The 26799-nt window shown below is 38.9% G+C and overlaps 2 protein-coding genes across 12 annotated transcripts in view; both read left to right on the top strand.

Annotated features, from left to right (window-relative positions):
* Positions 1–8050, top strand: part of ablim2 (actin binding LIM protein family, member 2) — an 84813-nt gene extending 76763 nt beyond the window's left edge. For 7 of the 11 annotated variants that reach the window (XM_055056643.1, XM_055056637.1, XM_055056642.1 and 4 more), the window contains 4 exons: positions 1747–1784; positions 1935–2043; positions 2133–2191; positions 2788–3627. In XM_055056643.1, the coding sequence (XP_054912618.1) occupies positions 1747–1784; positions 1935–2043; positions 2133–2191; positions 2788–2940 (359 nt within the window). In that variant the 3' untranslated portion in view covers positions 2941–3627. Of the gene's footprint in view, positions 1–1746; positions 1785–1934; positions 2044–2132; positions 2192–2787; positions 3629–4867; positions 4876–4963; positions 5045–5969 lie in introns of those variants that run through there. The other 4 variants (XM_055056634.1, XM_055056638.1, XM_055056644.1 and 1 more) reach the window with 3 other exon arrangements.
* A 774-nt stretch (positions 8051–8824) lies between these two features.
* The window catches only part of afap1 (actin filament associated protein 1), a 78654-nt gene continuing 60679 nt past the window's right edge, over positions 8825–26799 (top strand). Inside the window, exon 1 of the mRNA XM_055056529.1 lies at positions 8825–9666. Coding sequence (XP_054912504.1) covers positions 9576–9666 — 91 coding nt within the window. The 5' untranslated portion in view covers positions 8825–9575. The remainder of the gene's footprint in view (positions 9667–26799) is intronic.

Genomic DNA, 26799 nt, shown 5'->3' with positions numbered 1-26799 from the left:
GATCTACCTGCACTATTCTACATGTATTGTTTTAAAAGAAATAGGAAAATGTAAACCGTTGATTTAAAAAAAAAAGTTAAACCAAAGAATAATGACAATATCTACTGCATTTGCTTCTAACAATTCAGTCAATCTGAAGTCAAGCTAACCTCTACTAGTCCCAGCTGACAATTAGCTGTGTACATTTCCATGTGTGAAATTATGTCACACACGGAATAAAATATGGCAATCCTTTATTGTAATTCTGATAATGAAAATCCATAAATCATTGAATGAATGAAACAGCACAACATATACGTGTTTTGCAGAAAACCTGAGACCAGTCGAGTGTTTAACAAATGTGAACTGGATCCACAATGGAACGGTTCAGATCAAAGTGCATGTTTTAGACTGGTCTAGTCAAGGTCCAGAGTTAAATCTGACTGAAAAACTCTTACAAGATTTATAAACTGGTGTTCATAGATGCTCTTCATCTAATCTGACTCAGCGTTAGCTCTTTATTGAAAAAATATTGCTTAAAATATCTCACATGAAATCCTAACATAATACTAGTTTGTAGATAGAATGACACAAAATGTGTCAAGATGTCTGGATATTTTTGCACAATAATTAATTCAGTGCCCCATTAATTTATGTCTTGTTGTAAGGTTTGTAGGTGTGTGTTAATGGTATTCAGATTAAAATGTTCCCATTCTGCCTCCATAAAAGGTTATTTTCTTGGAAGCATCTGCTTCAACTAACGTTATTTTATAACTTCTAAGTTATAAAAGTTATAGCTAAAAAGTTATAGCTAAAAATCAATTTCAACAATGATATATACCTTCTCAGAAGGAGCATATGAAAGGATATATTTCAGATTCAGGAGGTAAATCGTATCTTCATTAACTTCAGAATGTGGTGAAGCAAAGCTGTGGCCTGCAGCTGATTTAGCAGGAGGCTCCGTTGTTCACCTCAGTCAAGCATGCTGGCATTCATGTCACCAGCTCATCTGTTGGTAATGCCTTAGCAGAGTGTGAACTCAGAATAACTTTGGATGTTGACATTAGTGTTGTGTTGTCACACTCATGTTCACTGTGTCTTCAGGTTTTTTTTTTGTCCCATAAGCAAACATATGTAATTTTCAACAGACTTGTGAATTTAGGAAAATCTTCCTAAGACTGTTAACCTGTTTGCTTTTTTATGTAACAAATGAGTAAATGGGCTGAATTTGTTTTCCATTTTTCATAGCTTTCTTGCTTTCTAGAAAACTTCTCTGGTTTTGAAAACAGTTTGTAAGATGGCCCACTATCCTATATTTTTTGCTAAAGAATAATTGGCCGACCAATAGAGAGAGTTTATCATGTAAAAACAGTTTGGGTGACATCATACCATTAGATGTTGTAAGACAGATCAAAGACAACTATCTATTGCCTACATGTAATGTGGTTGAAGCATTATTCATCATTGTAATAGGAATACAACCAAAGTTCCCAAGTAACTAGGTTTGCTGTTGCCCTGCTTTGATGTATGTCTACATAAACACCAATAGTTGTCTTTGCAGTTCTTCAAATCTGGTGTTAGTTTATAATATGTAGGTGATTAACACTTTTTTAAAACTGTAAATGTCACAAAACTCCCTCTAAATCTGCAGCTGTAGATATCATGTTCCAGGTTTGACTTGGACTCACCCTGGAGGACAGGTTAACTCAAAGTAAGGTGATCCAGCACACTGACTGTGACATGCTGTAACATTTGACTGTTTTACAGCTTCTAGAACATCCTGGCAGGAGGGTGATGATAGCAAGGTGGGTCTGTGTGGACACTTATTTTGAATTTCCAAATCTGTTCTCACCATCAATAAACTAATTATCTAATTATTTTTGCCATATTCCATCACTCCTGTCAATCATTCTGTCCCTTTTCTGTTTTCTCTGTCCTTTGATTTCTTTCTGTAGAGAACAAGTTGGATAATCTTAAAAAGTGAGACTGACGGTGAGATAGCTCCAGAAGACCTCAATCCCTGTAAATCCACATGCAGTCTCCCCATGGACACTTCCCAGCCAAGTGAGAAACTATTTACATCTCCAGATTGATGTTGAATCTTTCAAAAGTGCAAAAAAAGGAAAAATATTTAAATCCTTACATCTCTGTAGATTTCCCCTACAATAAATCTGCATCATTACCTGGATATGGAAGGAATGGCATCTATAAGGTGAGCAGCCAGTTTTTGATTAAACAGCCTATAAATACCCAAGTGATGAATAAAATCAGTTTACACTGTTGGCACAACAGGTCTTATTTGTGTTGCTGAGATAAAATCCCTGAAAGATTTAAAGAATTTAATACTCATGTACCACACTGACTCATAAAAAGAATAATAAAGTGGCTGAGTAGAAATCATTGTTTCCAGAATGGTTCAGACTTGCATCTGTTGGCAGAAGTGCAAATAAATATATTGGCGACATATTATCCTGTAGTGTGGATTTTACCTTTACCCAGTTTCTATCCAAAGAAAACTCAAAGAAATGTTTGAACTTGGAGCTCTATGAAGGGATTCTTGTGACAGCAATCTTCAATTATACTAAAGGGAGTGGCATAACTACAAGATTTGTAGTTATTGTCTTGTAGTTATGGCACATTGCCAGAGTAAAAAGGCTCTAACCTACACTTACATCACAGCCACAAACTCCAATGTATTTTATTGCTATTCAAGTGGAAATGCAATCACATTTTTGGTTGCATTTCTCTTCGGTGGAAAAGACCTCCGTTAATGATGGCAGTTTGTCTTAAATGTGTATATTCCTACAGGCTGCTGATATGGTGGAGGATGATGTGGATCCTGACTCCCACAGCTGGGGAGGCATGAGAGGTGAGACGAAATATCAACTTGAGAATCTTAACTTCAGTTCCTGTCTTCTGGAGCATAAATCTGCTCCACTTATTTTAATACAAACTGTTTAGACCTCTGCCTGCAGGTCGGCCTGACAGACACTTTCATCCCTAATGTTGTTTTTCTGATGGACACAATGAACAACAGCCAGAGTAGTCAGCTACTGTGAAACAAACTATTACTGTTACACCTGGAGTTTGGGGAAAAGTTGATAGTGTGGTCAGACATACATTATCAGTGGTGAGCACTAACTAAAAATGTGGTTGCATTAATCATTAAACACTCATCCTAAACATTAGTTATGCTAAAGCTAAAGCGCTACACCAACATGGTACCTATGTAGTGGAATCTAGAGATAATATTAAATCACTAAATTCAACCATTGTGTGTGACCCTAAACAGGGTCACATGTGTTATTTCACACCTACCTGTACAGTTTGTGCTTCAGGAAATGATTGTTTGGATCAGGCATTTTATTTATGACTCCAGCTTTATAGCTATTGGGTATCACCAAGTCTGTTGCAGATTTTCCCTAGTTGACCACATTTTGAGCACTTTTAAAGAAATTAAAATGAAAAACCTGTGCTCTAGAAAAGCCTGCATCTCTAGTAATGTAAACTTTAGGTTGTATGGCGTCATACACCAAGTCTTCCATCAGGAACATTGGGGTAAAATTTGACTTTGCTTTTTCCATAGAATCTCGTTTGCTCATATATTTTTCTAACACAATTTTGCTAAGCCATCTTTGCATTTGTTTGTGTGAGATTGCATTGTTGTAACTCATCAGTCACCTACCTAAACAAAGTGTATTGGACTGTCTGCAGAATAGGTCTATGGACCTGAAACTTTTTGAACTTGATTTTAATTGCACATGATGATGTTTAAGCTTGTCCACATGAAAATCACAATGTGTGGCAGAAAACTTAACACTTTACATCATCTGAACACACCTCCTCTTCAGCAAGCAGACAAAGGTTCCATAGAACGGTTTACATCAGTGCACATCCATGTTTTAGTCTTAACTGCAACTTAAAACTCTGACAAGATGAGAAAACTATAAACAGTCTAAGCTTGAGCTGTTTTGCAAAGAAGATAAAATTCAGTTTGTAGATGTTGAAAAAATACTTTCACAAGAGTCTGGATGAGAATAAATAAGAAATCTATAAAAACAATGAAAGGTGAGGACAAAAATACAGAGTCAAGGGAGTCTGTCGAGTCTGCTCTAGCTAACATTTGATCCTGGCTGCCTTTTCTAGGTTCTGATCAGCTGATCTTGTAACAGCACTTTGTCATCAACAGTTGTGAAGATTTGGTTGTTATGCTCCAAGGATTCTTGTGGAGCCGCAGGAGGAACACTGTGACAGCAAATGCAGGGCCGCAACGCAGAACCGGGTTGCTGGGGCAGAGAGGGGTGGGAGGTCTAAAATCCTATTTAGAGTTTAGTGGAGAATAGTGGAACACATATATACATGCAGAAATTACTAAAGGTTCTTTTTTTTTTTTTTGTAACAATTAAACGATCTTCCCTTCAGTTCAACCTTATAAGTGGAGATACATGGTTGACGTCACTATTCTAAAATAGCTTGTTATAAATAACTCGTGTTTATTATAAAATAAACACGAGCTGCCTTGTTTTTAAGTATTGGCAAAGCTCAATGTAATTTTCACAGGTTGTTGTTAGCAGCTGCTGAAAGTAACTAAAACATTCACTTTCAATGGAACTCAGTTTCTTTCCAAATCAAGTAATCAGTAATGTCACTAAGTTACTTTTTCAAAGTAACTATGCCATCACAGCTCTCAACTCTGGTGACCTAAGGTGACATCATGGAGAGGTGATGTCCTGTTTTCATGTGTACATGCACACCGTCTTTAGTGTATCTGCCAAGGAAAGAGTCTCAAGTCTCTAGCATGATAACCTGTCATGTTTTTGCACAACAAAATAAAAGTCAGTTCACCAGATTTACTTTAATATGTTTCTCTCTCTTTTCTCCTCTTTAGATTACAAGGTAAGAGATATTCTTGCTTTATGATGAAATTAGCTGATTACTAATATTGCTCACTGTCAAATCTCTCTCAATCCCTTTTCTATGCCAGATCTACCCCTATGAAATACTAGCAGTGACACATAAAGTGAAAGTGAAGCTTCCCAGAGATGTAGATCGCACCAGACTGGAGGTGAGTCCTGATCTGTTCCTCCCTCCTTCTTTCTGTAAGCTGGAGAAAATGTTCAAACATGGCTGTGAAATTATTCAGGATTTCAAATTGCAGTAGAAAAGACCGGTTAACTGTTTGGAATGAGCTTCCTTTGACGATTTAGTCTATGTTAAGATACAACTTACATGGATGAAAACAAAATGAGTTTCAATATGATCAATTACATTTAAGGCACAGAATTATGTAAAATAGATTTTGTTTTCTTAGCTGTATATCATGTTATGTTATTCCTTCATCAAAAGCATACCTGGAATGTTTCCTTGATTCTTTCATGCATGTTTGAGCAATTGTTTAATCTCCATGGCAACCATTCAACTGTGCAAAAGACCAACTATAAAATGATCCGATTTTCTTATTGGGGTTTTGTAAATTAGTCCTTTAGGATTGATCTGGATAAACATATTTAGGGGAAGCAAAGTGCGTTCAAAGTCTTTAAAGTTAGTAAAAACACTAATGAGCTAAATAAAAAATGAACTCTGCTATTAGTGAATTAGCTGTGAACAACAGATTTTTATGTAATCTGAAATATGGAAAACTTTTCTGAATATTACCAAGTCAAGATGTGGGATGAATTGATGCTTAGTTTAATGGTGGGCACACCATGCTTTTGGCTTTTACCTTTCTTTTGAACCAATTTGTTGGTTTTTCAGTTGAATTATACTGAATAAATGATACCATCATATGTAGAAAAAGTGGTAGAGTTGGTCAGTTCTTCCAATACCTCCCTGTTAACTCTGGGAGTTGAGCAGTTAGCTCTAATAAAACAAGGAGTTTGAAAATATGAAGCAGTGTTTTTCTTTCGAGTAATATAGCTTTCAAACATTGTGTTAAGTCAGTTGTGTTTACTGTCAAGTAAAAATCTCTCCAATCTGTCCTCCATTTCCAGAGGCATTTATCTCCAGACGAGTTTCAGCAGGTTTTTGGAATGACTCTGGAACAGTTTGACCGGATGGCCCTGTGGAAGAGGAACGACATGAAGAAGAAGGCCCGTCTGTTTTAGACCGTCATTATATAATCACTGCAACAACTGCAATCTTTAAGGAAGCAAAAGATAACGCCTGAAATATCAGTATGCACCTCCTCTGACTTTCCGCTTGTAAATCTCCATGTATTCTGCCTGTGCAGCTACATAGAGGCGCCCTGTGTGGGAATGTTTTCACATAATCGGGGGCAATAATGGAATGGTTGGCTTTTTGTATGCAGTTTGGTGTGAATGATTGAAAATCTCACAGAAGAGGAGATGTCTTTGCATGGTTTGTGTTTTTCTCCTTGCTTCCTGTGAAGTTCTGTGTCCTCCCCAGTTTTCTCCTGGTGAATTCATAAAATCTGATTTAAAAAAAATGAAGAACTTCTCTTTATCATTCTAGTTGTGGGCCTTCCCCCAGGCTTTCTGGGGTTCTGGATGTTTCATATGCACCAAACTTACATTTTCAAACACGAGCCGTCTTGTTTTTCTGCCTGTCGTTTGTTCTCTCTCTGTTCATCTTGTCTCCCACTTCAAAATGTTTTTGCTGCAATGCCCTTTTCTGTCTCTTTGTCCTCTGCCTCCTAACTCACTGGCTGCGTCTCCATCTCCATTGACCACATAATTGACATCTTAAAAATAAATTTGCTTAATCAAAACATTAATTTTGAAAAAACTTGATAAGAAGTTTGGCACCAGGATAAGGTGGTTCTTTTAGCCATACTGAAATTAATTTATTCTGCAAAACTGCAATGGAAACACTTTTTTCACAACACACAAGTCACATGATCATGAACATGATGTTGCTGCTGGCCCAAACTATGAAGAAGTCAACAGGAAGTAGTTAGTTGGAATATTATGGCAAAGCATGTTTTTAGTGACTTATTGCGTGAGCAAATATATTCATGTGTGATTTAATTGTGTTTCTTATTTAATGGAAACACTGCAAGTGTGAAATTGAGTTTTTTCAACATTAGTGTAATATCAACAGAGTTTTGCAGAAAAACATATTTTACATGAAGCCACACAGCTCTGCTCTGTGATGAGGAGAAAATGCTTGCATACATAGTTTTGTAATGGAAATACAAATACATTGACAAACAAGTTGATTTGGTTTACGCCATTGCCATTACGTTTAGGCATGGAAGACAAAGACGGAGTTCAAACCTGCCTGCGGTGATGATGTACTTCTTCAGCATCATATGCTTCCATGTTTCATTTTACTCATCTTCTAGTCTGAGAGTTTGATTGGTTCTGATGCATGCTCTGAACATTTCCAAGTTCCTTCTCTTTCTAACCCTTCAATTAACATCAGGCAGGAAGTGGATAGCAACCACATGAGACAGGAAATGGTCACATGACCAGGAATATTGGAAGGATCTTTAAACTTGTATTGAGGTGGATTGAAGTAAATTTAAATTGGACTGATTTAAAATCCAACACTCTGATACTCTGATGTTGTATTGTGTCCTCAGCTGGTTTGACATGAATTCCTGCATAGAGTCAAACTTCTATATTTTAAATGAATGCCATCAACTTGCTTGATTTTAATGGACTGTCAGCTAAGGCCACATCGCATCATATACAGAATGTGTGTTTAAACTGGACATATACCAGATTTATCTATCTCTATACAAGCCTTGTTGTATCTCTAAGCATGCATGAGGATGGAGAAATTGAGTTTCTCTACTGACCTCGTCTCAGAAATGTATGAAAACATCATCAGTGTTGTTTGAATATTTTATAGTCATAATGCTTGAATTCACTGTTTACTTTTGCTTCTGTAAGGTATTTATTTCTGGAAGTTATTTTATTTTAAAATAATTAGGGTGTAGTGTCAAATGCATAAGCATCACGTGATAAAGCTGATGACAAGAGCCATATCACATTTTGAGTTTCATTTTAATAAATTTTAATGTATGATCAAATGTTACACTAACTCCTGTTATTATCTTAACACTGAATTTCTAATATCCATCTGCTATTAAAGTGCTTTAACCAGACAGTGTTACTGTTGGTTTCAGTGCTTGTGCTTGGTGAATGTGAGTGTTATCCACAATCACGCCACACCTGAGCAGACTGCACACTTTAGTGTCACACAACTGTAAGCATCAGAGTTGAGTTCAAATTCAGAAGTTCTTCAATAATCCCAGAGGGAAATTAAATGTTGCTTCAACTCATGTGACCCAAGTTTCTTCAAAGAGTTGTAGATTCTGATGTCTGTGGGCAAGATGGATCTCCTGTAGCAATCGGTGTTACTGCAATTCTGAAGAAGCACCTGACTGAAGACACTGTTAGTAACCATGTTTCCACTGACTATATAATTGTGCAATTGACACTTTGAAATTAGATTTGCTTAATGGAAATTTAGTGTGAGTTGGCCTTTTTGGCCATATCCAAGTTTTTTTGTGCAGCACATTACAGCGACAAGGCACTTCAAAGTGCTTTGCATCATTAAAACGCAGAAATACAAAGTCATAGAACACACAGTCAATAATTGAAGCATTACATTTTCAAGTATCATCGTTAAATATCAGAATATTGATTGTTTTATTGATTTTGTTTCAAAAGCAACTCTAAACTGGTGGGCTTTCAGTCTAGATTTTAAGAAGCTCAGTGGTTCAGCTGTTTTGCAGTTGATGAAACAACGGCAGGTTTTTAATGTAATGTGCTAAACCATTGTGTGATTTATGAACAGTATTTTATAAAATACTTTAGCCTTTTACCTTAAATAAGGTATTTGCTATTTCTCTTACATATTAGCCATGCTTAGCATACTGAATGGAGTAAGTCAATTATTGACAACATGCTAGTGATGCCCCACGTGTCACGTATTCACGCTAACATTAGCATTTTGGCTAATTTTGGCCAAAATGCAAAACCATTCAGTTTTAACATACTGAATGGTGCAAGTCCATGCTAGTCAACATGCTTGTGACTCTCCACAGGCTATTGAATACATTACAGCTTTCTTTAGCATTGATGCTAATTCTGATGCTAATGTTTAGCATCAGAACGCTGGGTCCAAACCGTCGGGCACACTTTGGCAGGCCCCGGTTAAATTTCTTCAGGAATTTTGTAGTTGGCTAGTACTACACAATGGCACCATGTGTATGTATGAAAAATACCCTTATTAGAATGATATACATGAATATTGATATTTATGTCGTAGAGAATTTGTTTACATCTCATTTGTCTATGCAGGCCAATGCTGTGCTATGATAGACCTTATTTAATGAAAATGTTAACAACTGGTGTCTCTAAATCAGTTCTTTAGAATGGGTTTATGTGCAGTAATTCTCCTTCATGGTTATCTTTTGCTGCAGCCCAACAAATCTATACTGAGCCACAAACACAAAATGCATATCTATCTTGGATATTCTATTCTTTGTTTTCATTCTTTTCAAAGCAGCAACAGATCTGCTGCTTTGTTGCTTTATTTTCATCCCCTGAACACAAGGGCTTCCAAACAGGACCCACCTCCCCCGCTCATGGCCTCTGATTGGTTGCTGGTTCTGTCGGTCATTCATGATCAGTGCCCCCTGCCCATTCTTTATTGTTGCCGTCCACAAAGCAATATTAAAGTCTAACATGGAAACAAAGGAGCACAGCGACAGAGGTAAGACTGACTACTGCTTTAAAACAGTGTCATTCATAGGTTGGATGTGCATTGTTGGCTTTGGTGTGAAGTGGCTGTCAGAGGCCATGCAGCTGCTCTGTCTGTGTGAATGTGAGGCTCAGATCATACAGTGAACCATCTGAACCGTCAGTGTGTTTCTGTCTCTCAGTTTTCTTATGTCTTCTTTATTTTGGAAGTTTTCTGCCTGTAACATTTGAAACATTTTCTACATACATGTTTACCAGTCAGTTATTTCTACAACTAGAATGCTGTGTGTTTATCTTAAGTTGAGCTTATAATAATTTAAACTATTGTAGTGGCTTATTTGACAAATAAATAAATAAATAAAATAATGAAAGCTGCTCATAAATGCACTTTATCAGACAAGCAAAGTGTGTGTTGAACACAGTGCAGTGAATAGGAGTGTATACAAAGAGCCATGTGGTGAAGTAGGCAGAATGAGATGAGGTAAAGCAGGAGGAGGAGGAGGATAAGGAGGAAGAGGAAGAAGAGAAGGCAGGGTGGTTCCAGCATCACCAACCCAGAAGGAGGGAGCAGAATGGGGGAGGAGAAGAGAGCAGCTGGGACCCCATTCTCCCTTCTGTCTGTCTCAGGCCAGAAGACATTATTGAGTAGCTAAAAGCAGGACTTACTTTATCCATAATTTGCATGATTTGGTTTTATTGTAGCTTTAGACTTATTTTAATTTTAGTAAAATATTATTTTTCACAATGTCTGTATTATCAGGAGGAATCACAGACATAAGTTGATGTTCCTCCCGACTCACTTACCTACAGATAATGCAGCTCAGGCCTGTGGGATAAATCCAATTCATCAAACACAGAAGCACAACCTTCAGACCAAACCTGGCATCAATATTAATTTGGCTGAAATTAATGAGAACATCTGCTGGCTTAGAAAATGGAGTTTAATTAGACCTGCAGAAATCATGAGATATTACTTGTTGGCTAATTTAAATGTATTTACACATTTTTTGAAAGACATGTTGCCAAAAGACTTGTTAAATAAATACATGAGACATAAACATGAGCATGCATGGAGAAATGTGGCTGTGAGTTTTCATGCCCTTTCTACTTTTCAAAATTTTTGTCCCATTTGAACTGCAAACTTTAATACATCATTGGGAATTTATGTGAGTGACCAAAATAATGTAAGGGAAAATTGTGAAGAGGAAGAAAACGGTGTTAAAAAATTTTGTACAAACAAATACCAGAAAAGTGTAATGTGCATATGGATTAAGCGGTCATTACGCTGCTACTCCTAATTAAAATGCAGTGTAAGGAATTGCCTTGAAAAGTCATCTAATTAGTAGAGCTCATTACGCCTTAAAATTGCAATGCAGTTAATCTTTCATTTTTTAAAATACAAAAGTCCAGAGTTGAAAAATTGATATTCCATAAATCTGATGCACAAGTGATGTACATAAACTACAGAGATGGATGACAAAGCTTGGCCCACCCCAAGCGTCTTCTCTTTAATCCAACTTAAATCCAACTGTTTTGAAGCTGCGATGTCAGAATGCTTGTTGAAGATTGAGAATTTCTGTGTGAAATTATGGGGAGCATAAATTAACATGATCATAGCTTTGGGAGGAGAAGACTGCATCAGCATCGTCAAAAACTCTGTCTTGGCTCAGGTTAGCTGAGTCCCCATCAGCCCTGGTTTAGTCAACTTTAATCAAACTCTACTTAATTTACCTAGAAAGTAGGTAAATGACATTCATACCTTCATTTGTGGAGGTGCAAATGCCCCCAAACAGATCCACATCAAACTCTGATGTTTTTTTTATCTTTCTGCCACAAAAAAACAATCTGATTAGACACTGGAAAAGACTATTGTGTTCAAGTTGTGCTAAAAGGATTTGGCCTATCCAGGATTATACTGGATTTAGCTGCTTCATCCATCTTCTCAGCAGCTCTGATCAGCTTCCCTGCTCTGTAACAGCATGGTGGTAACAGCATGGTGTAACAGTATGGTGTAATAGCATGGTGGTAACAGCATGGTGTAACAGCATGGTGGTAACAGCATGGTGGTAACAGCATGGTGGTAACAGCATGGTGGTAACAGCATGGTGTAACAGTATGGTGTAACAGTATGGTGTAACAGCATGGTGGTAACAGCATGGTGGTAACAGCATGGTGTAACAGCATGGTGTAACAGTATGGTGTAACAGTATGGTGTAACAGCATGGTGGTAACAGCATGGTGTAACAGTATGGTGGTAACAGCATGGTGTAACAGCATGGTGGTAACAGCATGGTGTAACAGCATGGTGGTAACAGCATGGTGTAACAGCATGGTGGTAACAGCATGGTGTAACAGCATGGTGGTAACAGCATGGTGTAACAGTATGGTGTAACAGCATGGTGGTAACAGCATGGTGTAACAGTATGGTGGTAACAGCATGGTGTAACAGCATGGTGGTAACAGCATGGTGGTAACAGCATGGTGTAACAGCATGGTGTAACAGCATGGTGGTAACAGCATGGTGTAACAGTATGGTGTAACAGCATGGTGGTAACAGCATGGTGTAACAGGATGGTGGTAACAGCATGGTGTAACAGCATGGTGGTAACAGCATGGTGTAACAGCATGGTGGTAACAGCATGGTGTAACAGTATGGTGTAACAGTATGGTGTAACAGCATGGTATAACAGCATGGTGTAACAGCATGGTGGTAACAGCATGGTGTAACAGTATGGTGTAATAGCATGGTGGTAACAGCATGGTGTAACAGCATGGTGGTAACAGCATGGTGGTAACAGCATGGTGTAACAGCATGGTGTAACAGCATGGTGGTAACAGCATGGTGGTAACAGCATGGTGTAACAGTATGGTGTAACAGCATGGTGTAACAGTATGGTGTAACAGCATGGTGGTAACAGCATGGTGTAACAGCATGGTGGTAACAGCATGGTGTAACAGCATGGTGGTAACAGCATGGTGGTAACAGCATGGTGTAACAGCATGGTGTAACAGCATGGTGGTAACAGCATGGTGTAACAGTATGGTGTAACAGCATGGTGGTAACAGCATGGTGTAACAGCATGGTGTAACAGCATGGTGTAACAGCATGGTGGTAACAGCATGGTGTAACAGTATGGTGTAACAGTATGGTGTAACAGCATGGTATAACAGCATGGTGTAACAGCATGGTGGTAACAGTATGGTGTAACAGTATGGTGTAACAGCATGGTGTAACAGCATGGTGGTAACAGCATGGTGTAACAGTATGGTGTAACAGCATGGTGGTAACAGCATGGTGTAACAGTATGGTGTAACAGCATGGTGGTAACAGCATGGTGGTAACAGCATGGTGTAACAGCATGGTGGTAACAGCATGGTGTAACAGCATGGTGGTAACAGCATGGTGTAACAGCATGGTGGTAACAGCATGGTGTAACAGTATGGTGTAACAGTATGGTGTAACAGCATGGTGTAACAGCATGGTGTAACAGCATGGTGGTAACAGCATGGTGTAACAGTATGGTGTAACAGTATGGTGTAACAGCATGGTGTAACAGCATGGTGTAACAGTATGGTGTAACAGTATGGTGTAACAGTATGGTGTAACAGTATGGTGTAACAGCATGGTGGTAACAGCATGGTGTAACAGCATGGTGTAACAGCATGGTGGTAACAGCATGGTGTAACAGCATGGTGGTAACAGCATGGTGTAACAGCATGGTGTTACACCATGTGTCATGTGGAGCACAAATTATCACACCTGCGCTTTGAATCTCTGCAACTGTTCCAGTCAAAATACTCTTTGGAACCTGACGAATTTTGACTAAATTATTTTTGTCCAGACATCTATGAATTCTAACAGATTCTGAACATTTCAAATAAATATATAAAGTGAAACTATTTTTTAAATAGTTTTTCACTTTTATTTTGTATTAGATTCTCCATGTGAATACTGTAAAGAGACACAAATAATCCAACGTTTTTTCAGAACCCTAAACATTTGGTCAGCTACTAATGGGACTGCTGATTAATATTCTACTCTACAACATTGACAGACACATGTTGGATGTTTTTTGTGAATGCTGACACATTTCAAACTTCACAAGGCTCATAAGAGATCACTTTTTTTGTGTGGCCAGATTCATACGTCAGCTGACCTGGCTACTGTGGTCAAATTGAATTCCCAGACTTCTTCAGACATGCAACTGTTTGCTCCTTTTCCTTCAACCTTTTCCATATTAGTTTGTTTGTGTGTGTGTGTAACGTGTGTATGTGTCTTGGTATTTTGTTATTTGTGTGAAAGGCCAGCACAGTTTCTCTACAAGCTGAATCCAGCTATTCAACAATAGACAATGGCAGGTAGACGAACTGTAAACATCCTGTGAACTTCTGCACAGGATGGGTGTCAACGACAGGGTCTTAACTTTTTATCTTGTTTGGTCTTTCATGTTTAAACATGTTCTGGAGTTTTGATCCAAAATTACATCCTGGATTTTCTTTGTTTCTTTAAAAAAACCACATGTTGTGTTGGATTTTTGGAATGGTTGTTGAAGGTTAAGGATTTTACTGTAAAATTGTGGGGAGCATGAATTACAGAACATGGCTATAGGAGCAGACTGAATTAGCATTGTGGGAGTCGTGGCTCAGTAACAGAATATCTCCAGTTTGTTAGTTGAAATTTAGTAAACTTTAATCAAACTCTACTTCATTTCCCTAGAAAGTCTGTTTCGTTTGGGGAGGTGTGAATGTGTAATCAAACTGATGTGAACTCTGGTCCATCTACAAACCTCAGTCTAGAAACTGTATCTCAGATTCCCATACTGCCTCCAAATAAACTCCCCCACATGGACGGCTGCTCGCGCCAGTGTGCTCATTCTCTTGGCATTGACTTGTGCAAGAAGGGATTAAATCATCTGGACCGAGGGAGTCTCAGCACAGCAGACAGATGGCTGACCTCTGACCCTGCTTCTTCTTACCGTAACACAGTTTTATTTGTGTTCAAATGTTGCCCTTTAACACTGAAGCATCAAGCACGGAAGGTGATAGTGGTTCCCTATTAAATTTCCATATTTGGGATTCTTGAATAAAATGTAAAAAAGAAAAGAAAGATTTATTTATTTTTTACAGTTCACAATTAATCACAAGGCAATAAATGTAAATTTCTTTGGAGAACACATTTCAGCAACAAAGTCATTCAAAGTGCTTTCCATGATAAAAAATATAACAATAAACAAACAAATAAACATTGGATTGCAGTCGCAAAATAAAGAGGAGTAATAAAAAATTAAATTCAGAGTAAAATTAATGATGTTCACGTTATTATTAATTGAAGGCAAACAGAGCCTGGTTACTGTTTACAATGAGATGGAAGCTAATCATCAAAAGCATTTGCATATTCAATGACATTCTAATGTCACAACACCGCCTAGTGGCCTTTAATGACAACTACAGCTGACTCAAGGTGTGGTGGTGCCCTTCGAAACTGGGAACTTTTCCCAGGCATTGTCTCGTAGAAACATTGTCTTAGACACAAGGCAGAAACTGAAACTTTATTGCACTTACTATATCCAGATGTTCAGGTTTTGACTTGTTATTATAGACAGGTTTAATGTAATTGTCCTGAGCAGAACATACATTTCCATATTCTGCTCATTGACTTTAGAAAGGACGATGATGGGACTTCCAGATTTGGACATAAGAGCTGGCAACTGTGACACTCTGCCACATGAGATTTGCAGCAGCTTGACATCATTTCCTGTACGTTTTCCATAGTGAAAAGTGAGACTGTGGTATTAGCTTCCGTGGAATCACCCCATTTCCTCGGCTGCCTCAGCCATGTGATGGCTGACTGACGCTGATTTACCTGCATCTCAGCGAGTCCACTTTTACTGCCAAGTGTGTTCTGGGCTCTTGCAAAAGTATGAACTGGCATGTGTATATTTGTTTAACAAAGGGTAATGTGAAGCATCTGGACATTTCATGAATATTTGCAAGATTTTACTAAGAAATAATGCATCGTTTCAGACAGACTCAAACAGAACCAGATGAAAAATAACTCATCTTAGCTGCCTCTTTTCCAAAGAACAGAGATCAGAAAACAAAATCCACATTTTTTATACATCCTTGTTGTGGAGCATGTTGGTGTGATGGAAAGCTAACACGGGGATTTCCTATTCTCTGCTAATGCAATATCACTGGATTGTGTTAGTTCCTCATGGAAAACAGGCACAAAGCTCACACAGATTACTCAGTGATATTGCTTCTACTTGATTTATTGCTGTGTTTCATACTAACACTGGAACACAGCTAGTAACTCTGGGATCTACAGAGGGAATCTCTTTATCACGAGTAGGGTTTTGACTAATCTGAGTGAAGTTGACCCCTCCCCTCCACCTTCTTCAAATCAGACAAAATTGGTGTCAATTGTTTGTGCCGCTATCATTTTAAAGATATGAACCAGCACAAACGTAGTCGAGTTGATTGACACTAATTTCTTCTGATTTGAAGAAGGTGGGAGGGCTTGTTGACCTTTGATGACCTCTAAAAACATTTCTTTATATCTTTAAAATGATAGCGGCACAAACAAAAATTTTTGCTGCTCATACGTTTGAAGAAGGTGGGGGGGGCCAACTTCACTGAGGTTTTGGACCTCTATGATGATGATCGCAGACTGTGTACTGGTTACATGTCTCAATGACACCAAAGCAAATGCAGGTGATTATTTTCTGGTTGTTTAATAGGCAGTCAGATAAACACTTGCATGGGTGTGTTTAGGCCAGCGTTTCTCAAAACATTTCAGGCTGAGGACCACTTACTAAGGGTTGCACAACATGTTGACTACAACATGACAAAAGTTGAGTCAACATCGACTAGTCGCAGTGACGTCATAGCAACATAAGTGGAAATACGTCACAATAACTTGCAGGCTTTATTGGACATATTCACGGCAAATATTGACAAAAAACCCGATTATACTAAGTCTGTTATGAATTAAAGGAACAAGAAGCAGAGCAGAGGTGGTCCAAAAAGTTGCACAAAGTTGGTCTGATTTATTTATTTTTTTAACCATTAATAATGGCCTTTCAATGGGCAGATAACATTTGAAGCGAGTGCTGATGATCGGGATATTTTAGAACATCTTTAAACTTATTATGAACGGATCCCTTTTGATTAGTTAAAATCAGCAGAGCCACCCTCCCCCTGATCTGCGGGATGATCTGACAGACAGACAGTGGCAGAAAGAGCCTTTCTCAAATCCTCAGAATGCAGCTTGAACTTCATTTCCAGATGTTGTCAAACAGTATTTTTATAAGAGCATAAAGCTGCCAGTTCAAAGCTTCAACATGGTTGATGCTGATCAGTTGGATGCATGAAAAGCACAACATCATGACGCATTGCAGCACAATATTCCGGCCCTTTTGTTTTTTAATTGTTTCAACAGTAGTTGCCTTTATTTGACAGAAATCCAACAAAAGAGGGAGAGACAGGAGGGGAGAAGTTAAGGGGAGAGCAGCATGGACCAAGGAAACTGACGATGGGAGTCAAATTCTGAACTGCCGTGGTATACAGCCTGGGCTCTTTTCTTAGGAGGGGATCGTCTCGAATGACCATGAAAACGGAGGTAAAATCATCAGTCCAATTTATAAAAGCCAAATAAGTGGTAATATTGTTTTGGAACAACAGAGAAATACTTGACCTCCTCAATCCCACCGACATCAGGAAGCTGACCCTGGGGATGCTGGTTTGGGCTCTCCAATGTCTGGGGATGAGGTCGCAGAGGTGGTTAAAAAGCTCCTCGGTGGCAGGGCCTCGGGGGTGGAGGAGATTCGCCCGGAATATCTTAGGGCTGTGGATGTTGTAGGGTTGTGTTGGTTAACGCGACTCTGCAGTATTGCATGGACATCAGGGGCAGTACCACTGGATTGGCAGACCGGGGTGGTGGTCCCCCTGTTTAAAAAGGGGGATTGGAGAGTGTGCTCCAATTATAGAGGGATCACACTCTTAATCAATCAATCAATCAAATTTTATTTGTATAGCACATTTCAGCAAGGCATTACAAAGTGCTTTACATCATAAATACAAGAACACAAAGTCATGCAACATATAATAGACAATACATTGTTACATATTACATTTCAAAAGCAATTCTAAACAGGTGTGTTGCGATTTAAAAGAAGTCAGGGTTTCTGCTGTTTTACAGTTTTCTGGAAGTTTGTTCCAAAGTTTTGGTGCATAGATGCTGAAAGCTGCTTCTCCTCTCTTGGTTCTGATTCTGGGGATGCAGAGCAGAACCAGAACCAGAACACCTGAGAGGTCGGGAAGGTTGATACAACAACAGCAGATCTTTGATGTATTGTGGTGCTAAACCGTTCAGTGATTTATAAACTAACAACAGTATTTTAAAATCTATTCTTTGAGCTACAGGGAGCCAGTGGAGGGACTTTAAAACTGCTGTTATGTTTCTATCTTCCTGGTTTTAGTGAGAACAGGAGCAGCAGCTTCTGGATCAGCTGCAGCTGGAGGATTGATTTGTTGGACAGACCTGTGAAGACGCTATTACAATAATCAATGCGACTAAAGATAAACGCATGGATGAGTTTCTCTAGATCTTGCTGAGACATTAGTCCTCTAATCCTGGAGATGTTCTTCAGGTGATAGAAGGCCGACTTTGTTACTGTCTTTATGTGGCTCGCAAGGTTCAAGTCCGAGTCCATCACGACTCCCAGGTTTCGGGCCTGATCGCTAGTTTTTAGTTGTAATAACTGAAGCTGTGCATTGACTCTAGATCTATAGCTCTAGATCTATAGCTCTAGATCGTTCCTCTTTAGGTCCAAAAATGACTTCAGTTTTGTTTCTGTTCAGCTGGAGAAAGTTTTGGCACATCCACACATTTATCTGTTCTAAGCATTGATCAGTGATTGAATGGGTTCAGAGCCACCTGGTGACATCGTAATGTAGAGCTGAGTATCATCTGCATAGTTATGGTAGCTAATATTATTTCCTGTTATAACCTGAGCTAGTGGGAGAATATAAATATTAAATAAGAGGGGTCCTAACATTGAACCTTGGGGTACCCCACATGTGACCTTTGACCTCTTTGATAAGAAGTTTCCAATTGAAACAAAGAAATCCCTGTTCTTTATGTAGGATTCAAACCAGTCGAGTACCGAACCGGAGAGTCCAACCCAACCCTCCAGTCGATTCAGTAAAATGTCAAAAGCTGCACTCAGGTCCAACAGAACCAGCACTGTGGTTCTCCTATAGTCTGTATTTATATGGATATCATTGAATACTTTGACTAGGCCAGTCTCCGTGCTGTGGTGAGCACGAAAGAGTTTAAAGCAGTTGGTCATCATGAGGAAACTAATTGTTTACACACAGTTTTTTCAATAACTTTGCTGATGAATGGGAGGTCAGAGGTCAGCCTGTAATTCTGCAGTAGTGATTTGTCCAGATTGTTCTATTTTAGCAGTGGTTTGATAACTGCTGTTTTCAAAGCCTGGGGGAAAACACCTGATGTAAGCGATGAGTTACTATTTGGATCAGAGTAACAATAACAGGCAGGACTTTCTTCAAGAAATGTGTGGGAAGGACATCCAGACAGCAGGAGCTTGAACTTAATTGACTTATAATTTCTTCTAGGGTTTTATAATTAAGTAGTTCTGTAACATAACCGCTATGTTTGTTTTTCTCAGTGTCTATAATAAATGTTTAAAATTCCAAGCTGTCTAGTGGAACAGTTGGGGAGTTCATTATTAAAAGTAAAAAATGTCGAAGTTCCACTGTTAAAAAAACTGATGGTGGGTAAATCATGTTTGGGGCCAGGTGTGTGGGAATTAGTGATAAAAAGGGGGCGTGTGCGCCGGAAGACGCGGCGCAATCAGTAAGAAAGACGCTCATGTGTCGATCTGTGCAGCGGGAGTTCTGGCCTTATTGTCTGTTTAAACGAAAGAAAAGTAACGAAAAAGATAAAACATCGATTAAGGTTCGTCCCAGCGCCGCAGATCGCGCCCGAAAGCCTGGACCGGAGTTTGCACCGAGGAAACGCCGCCCGGTGCAGAAGGAGACGCCAGTGCATGGAGGAAGCCACCGGGGGGGGAAAGGGACGCTCCCGGTGAGATCTGGACTTTATTATCTTTTGGGGGATTTTGGGTGGTACCACTCTTATTTTTTCTAATCTTTTTTAGGTTTTTTTGACCTTTCGACCTTTTGGATTTTATTCTTTCGGGATTGAAGACGGGGATTAATACGGAGCGACGCTTCCAGGACGTTGTTTGATTTGGAGTTTATGGGACTCTTTTATGGAAAAAATGTAAAAAAGGAACAGGACTATTTGGACTTTCAAATTTTTTTAAAGTGTGGTTGATGAATCAGCCCGAACAAGACGAATCAGACCCTTCATTATTTTGGTGGGTTTTGGAGTAATGACGTAGGTTTATTAACTATTCAAATTTTGGGTTTCTGAATAAATTATTTCTGGTGCAAACCTATTAATTTCATACAGAGTGGGTGAACATTTGTTTTTTATCAAATTGACCTGGTAACACTTTCAACCTTTACCTGGAACAAGATCCCCCTTGTGTGTGTTTTTGTTTTTTTTTTTTTTTTTTTTTTTTTTTTGTGAGTTCCGCTTTAATCAAGCTGAATATTAGTTGAAAATGGGTCATTTTTTCTGTATTTGTTTTGTTTGGTTACAGCAATGGTTCTGGCTTTGAAGTTGATGTGCAGATTAATCCTCTGATTTTTTTGAATTTTCTCTGAAAAGAAGCTGGAAAACTTGTTCCATCAGCATTAGATTGGAGTTCAGGTATTAACGTCACAGGAGGGTTTGTGAGCCTGTCAACTGTTGCAAATAAACTTCGAGCATTATTGATGTTTTTGTTTATGACATCTGCAAAGAAAGCCTCCCTTGCATGTTTTAGTGTTAAGTGATAGTTACGTAGTCTTTCTTAAGCCCCCCAAATACACCCCCGAAAGTCTATTCGGGGGTCCTGGAGAGGAGAGTCCGTCAGATAGTCAAACCTCGGATTCAGGAAGAGCAGTGTGGTTTTCTTCCTGGTTGTGGAACACTGGAACAGCTCTACACCCTCAGCAGGGTCCTGGAGGGTGCATGGGAGTTTGCCCAATCGGTCTTCATGTGTTTTGTGGACTTGGAGAAGGCGTTCGATCGTGGGGGGTTCTATGGGGTACCGGGCCCTTTGATACGGGCTGTCAGGTCCCTGTATGACCGGTGTCAGAGTCTAGTCCGCATTGCCCGAAATAAGTTGGGCTCGTTCCCGGTGAGGGTTGGACTCCGCCAGGGCTGCCCTTTGTCACCGATTTTGTTCATGACTTTCATGGACAGAATTTCTAGGTGCAGCCAGGGTGTTGAGGGGATCCGATTTGGTGGCCTTAGGATTGCATGTCTGCTTTTTGCGGATGATGTGGTCCTGTTGGCTCCATCGGGACATGATCTGCAGCTCTCGCTGGAGCGGTCCGCAGCCGAGTGTGAAGCGGCTGGGATGAGGATCAGTGTCTCCAAGTCCGAGGCCATCGTCTTGAGCCGGAACAGGGTAGAGTGCCTTCTCTGGGTCGAGGGGAATGTCCTGCCCCAAATAGAGGAGTTCAAGTATCTTGGGATCTTGTTCACGAATGAGGGAAGAAGGGAGCGGGAGATTGACAGGCGGATTGGCGCGGCGTCTGCTGTGAAGCGGGTGCTGTTTGGTAAAGATTTGTTGTCCATATTCAATTGTATTATTACATTGAATACAATGAATTAGATAATCTTTACTCAAACCAAAATGCCCACGTCAAAATTTCCGACCGAACTGCATGTCAAAGTCATAAAAACAATGTTTTACCAGCTTTTTATGTAAAATTTGCAGTAAAAATTCTAAATTCCTGTCATTTTCTTCCATTGAAGGAAGAAAACGCAATGTCAAATATTTCAGTTGCATGTTTTTCAACACTATTGGAAACCCAACAGTACATCTTAAACATTTGGCCAAGTTTAAGAGTTAGTGAACAGCCTAACTAAACCAACACGGATGAGTTCTGAGTTGGTCTCTGTCCTCTCCAGAAATCATCCAAGGGTTGCTGGATGATTTCAGCAACTCTTGGATGCTGAAATCTTTCAAGAGTGATTTTAATGTATCAAAATGGTAAACATTTTGATACATTTTGTATCAAAATGTGTATCAAAATGATAAACATTTTGATACATTTTGTATCAAAATGTGTATCAAAACACATTTTGATACATGAAAGAAACAGCACATGAAACTGCATTTATGTCAGTTAAAGACAGACAGGATGAAAAGGACAGATTTAGTGGGCAGGCACTCTCTGACTCTCCTTTATTGTAGCTGTCCTCCTATCCTCCAAAATGTTTTGTTGTCTCAAACCAACCATGTCTGAAGATTCTTAGTTTTCCAGGTTTTTACATACAGGAAGGTTTATAGAAAGTCAATTTGTTTGTTTTTTAAACGTGCTCTCACATCAAAAAACATCCAGAATATTTTTTTTTCCAACACCCAACTTGTCATTCTTCATAAACTAGGTTGGAACATTTAAGAGCAACTCTTATTGCATACCCGTTAAACGAAAAAACAAACAAAGAACAAAAAGAACAATACATTTTCATGCTCCCAATCCTAAACCCCCTAGGAATAAGAAACAATTACAATAATAATGCTTTCTCTATTTCTCAAGGATTAGCCCATATATTTCAGCATTATACATGATTCAAATATACAATCCTAAGTAATCAAGTAAACTAATGAAGATTATCTTGGAGCACCGCAGGGGACCAGCCACAACTATAATTCACCCCCAGCACCCTCTATGTTTTCTATATATTCCAAAACAGGACCCCAAATGTCTTGAAACAACAAGAGTTTCCCTTTTATAAAAAAAATAGTTGAGGCGTTCTGTCCTCAAACAACTTCCGCAAAATACCAGAATATACCAATCTGCATACTCTAGGTAAACTAACTAAAAAGCACTTGTGTTGCACATAATGCTAACTGAGAGATAACCGAAGTTAGCTTACCAAAGAAGCAAGAGTAGCTCAATATAATCACATATATTTTTGAACACAAACAAAACTCTGCAATGCAAGCATACAGTGCAATTCCACAGACATTGCCACATGCAATGGAAAAGAGTACCTTTATCTACATTACATTTAACACACACATTAGGAATATTTGAATTGAAATGAAGTTTTGCAGGAGTGATATATATTCCAAATAACCAATTATATTGTAGTAATCTAAACCTTGTGTTAATAGTACCAATAGACATGAGTTACTCCATTCATCCTCAGGGATTTTTGTTTGCAGATCAGTTTTCCATGCTTGAAAGTATGAGAGACTATTTTCTTTCAAGGCTAAAATCAAAATATTATAAAATTGGCCTCTACATACCTTTGGCCTCTACTCTGATGGTGAACAGCTATATACTGTGTGGTAGAAAGTGGAGGTTCAGCAGTAAAATTCAGTGAGGCAGTGAAGTACTAATCTGTAAGTACTTAAAAAAGTGCTATAGGAGCAGACTGCATTTGTTCAAAGGACATCAAGACTCCTTCACTATAAAGGTCCCCTATTTTATTTCATTTGACTCCACTGCACCCCTTGAGTTATTCCCAATGTGCATCATCAGGGAGCAATGCTGAGCAGATCAAAGTGTATCGCCTAGTGGACAGATGCAGTAACTGCGTGAGTGCGTCAACGTGGCAAGAAAGCGGTGCTGCTTGAACTCAAGCAGTCCACATAAGGCCAGAGCAGTGCTTAGCAGTGAGGTCCTCCAACACGGATTTCAGCTTTAATTTGCTTTTATATTTCTTGTACATATCTATTGGGAGTCTGTCTAGCCCTGTCATCTGATATTTTGGACATTTCTTATTTGCTTAAAAAGCAACAAACATGTCTCTCTTGAAAGTTAGATTGTGTATTATATGTCTTTATAGGATTCCTTAAAAGCCACATTAATGTTCTCTGGATTTGTGAGGGCATGTCCATCTTTACTATTGTTGTGCTTGGTAATTTATATAATTTTTTTATTTGCCATGCTACTATTTTACCAGCTTCTTTTTAGCCTTGCTCGTAGAATGTCTGCTTGAGTCTGAGTACATTAGACGTGGCGTTGGAGGCGTTATGCTGGAGAGCATATTCTCCAGTATAACGAGTTATTGCATATTTGTCGTTTGCATAGAGCTTGCAGAACAAGCACTTTTTAACTTGATGCTTACCTTACAGAAGAATTCTCAAAATAAAAATGTCTTTTTTTGAAAGAAAAGCATCGCTTAGCCTGGTGGCGGGGCAGGCTTGTAATGCACTGGGGGAAACCCTTATAGAGCTGGTGTTGATTTTGAACAACAAACATGCATTCAAGGACAACACTGCAGAGACTTGAAGCAATGTAACAAGAGGTAAAAGTAAATACACCCTTTGTCACTTCAAATATTTTGTTTTCACATCCAAATGGAAGATCTTCCTAGATTTAATGGTCAGGCAAAGACTTCAGCTGAACAGTAGAGTCTAATAGTACGCAACTGTCCAGCTCAATCAGGTTGGATGTTAGACATCAATGAAGCTATATTCAGTTTTCTCCAGAGATGTTCAGTCAGATCAGTTGGAGTCAGAACTGTAACTTTGCCATTCCAGGACACTAACACTGAAGTTACACCTGAGACCTTAGCCTTGTGCTTTGGTGTTTTTGTCTTGCTGAAAATTGAACCGTTGCCCCCGCCTGAGATCAATTGCTCATTCTGGAGCAAGTTTACATCCTGGATGTATGTGTACATTGCTGCATTCATCCTTTCCTCTGTCCTGATTGGTCTGGCAGTTCCTGCTGCTGCAAGACATCCCCGTTGCCACGTGCCTCTTATTAAGAAGTAGCTTTCTTTTGGTCACTCTACCATACAAGAAGGCCGGGCAGCATGGGTGAAGACCAGGGCTCACCGCCGGTAGCGATCAGGGTACACGATTGGACACAACGTGGAGATGACTTACGACAAGGACCTGTCCTTAAATAACAAACACAAGTTACACTAAATACACAGGAGGTAATAAGGGAACAAGACACACCTGGGAGCAATCAAGGGGGAGACGGGGACAACATGGAGAACTCAGGAAATGCAGAAACTCAAAATGAACACAGAGAAACACAGAACATGACACCCACACACCCTTATGTGTTACAATCACAGCAGAACTTGTCACATTTTTCCAAACAAACCAAAAGAATGTAGTTTTACTGCACTGTCATTTTACATTTACTTAAGTGATATTCTGAACTACTGTTACTCTTACATAAATAGACTTTTGCATTTAAAGAAATAGACTTATGAGATTGGAAACAAATTCTTAGATTTCTGCAACGTATGAGATAATGTTTATACTAATTATACCATAATTACTCAGCATTTTCTACATTGTTTATATCAGTTTTATTTATTTTGTTTTAATAATCGTTATTTTATTTGAAGGTTAAATTAATATTTGTTTATATAAATTTATTAAATTAAAAGCCTGATAACTGTGCTCCCCCAAAATAAGACATTACCCACCCCAGCTAAATTCCTGTAGAGCAGGGTCTGCATACAGGCCAGGCTGGTGGATTGTTGCAGATATGGTTGTCCTGCTGGAAGGTTGTCCTTTCTCACAATTAAGATCAGGATCTCTTCATTCATTTTGTAATGACTTTGGCTGTACTTGGGTTTATTATTATTGGTGCTGCCCATAGCAATGAATAGGGAGAGCGGCCTCCATGCATTGCATGGCAGGCACCTATTGTTCTACACCCAATAGAATGTCTCTTTATTTATATATTTGGGGGCTGCCCATGCATAATATTAGCACAAACATTAGCATTTCACTGCCCCACCACAATAAGATTAGCCAGCATTATCTTTTTCAGTTGAGTTAGGGCTCTGCCTTGCTAGGCAGATGCTAGGCTAATGCTAATGCTATGCAAGGCAGAGCATTAGCATTAGCCTTTTACCTTAAATAAGCTTTTAGCTATTTTTCCTACTTGTTAGCAATTTTTAGTATACTTAATGGAGTAAGTCAATTACAGACAAGATGCTAGTGATGCTCCACATGCTACTGACAGTAGCGAGTGTATGAGCTAAAATTAGCCAAAATGCTAATGCTGCTGCATTAGCATTTTGGCTAATTTTAGCTCATACACTTGCTTTAACGTACTGAATGGTGCGAGTCCATGTTAGTAAACATGCTTGTGATTCTCCACATGATATTGTGTAATTCTTTAGTCAAGCTCGGTAATGATGCTAATTTTTAGCATCAGAATACTGGGTCCAAACCGACGGGCACACTTTGGCAGGCCCCGCTTAAAGTTCTTCAGGAATTTTGTAGTTATTATTGTTATTATTATTATTATTGTAATTATTCATTGGAAAAAGACAAAAAACCTTGGCAGAATTTTTTTGGGATTAGCATTGCAACCTTGTGGCCAATCACTTATATTTAAGCGTGTGATTGTGTGTATCTGGAAAGTGCAAAATGCTTTTTTTATGTTTCTTTGGCATAATAATTTTGTCTTTGCTTATTACCCTTTCAGTCCATTTTGGTACGCAACATTTTTCCCTGCAGATAATGATTGTCTTTCTTGATTCAGCAGCACCTTCACAAGGTCTTTGACTTTTGATCTGAGGTCATCTTACAGCATTTCAGACTTTGATCTCTGGAACACGGAACTCATCTCTATGATGATGTGTTATTCCCATCATGTCTATATTTGTGTAATTGTTTAACAGATCAATGAGGCACCTTTTGGAAATTGTTCCTAAGGGTGAACCGGACCTGTGCACCATTCTCTTCCTTGGCTGATTTCTTTTGACATTTCCATCAAGTCAAACCAGGTTAACCCACACTCGTGAGTTAACCTGTCAAAAATGTACAAAGCTATGACATCATCATTTGCGCTTTCCCCTCATTGTTTGAGTCATTTTGCATGTTAACTTTGATTTTGCCTGGAGTCATGGCATTTTAGTAAACAGAAGTTTTGTCTGATTCAGCTTTAGACAATGAGGAAAAAATGATGGGTGTGCCTTTTTGTTAACTTGTGGTGTATCATATTGGTCCCAAAGCAGACCTTCTAATTTTAAAATTATTCAAAGAGAAAAAAATCTACCCTCTACATT

This window comes from Poeciliopsis prolifica, unplaced genomic scaffold, assembly GCF_027474105.1.
Source record: "Poeciliopsis prolifica strain line A6 unplaced genomic scaffold, Auburn_PproV2 SCAFFOLD045, whole genome shotgun sequence".
Classification (NCBI taxonomy): Eukaryota; Metazoa; Chordata; class Actinopteri; order Cyprinodontiformes; family Poeciliidae; genus Poeciliopsis; species Poeciliopsis prolifica.
Note: the sequence above shows the minus strand (reverse complement) of the source record. Positions and strands in the feature narration are given on the sequence as shown.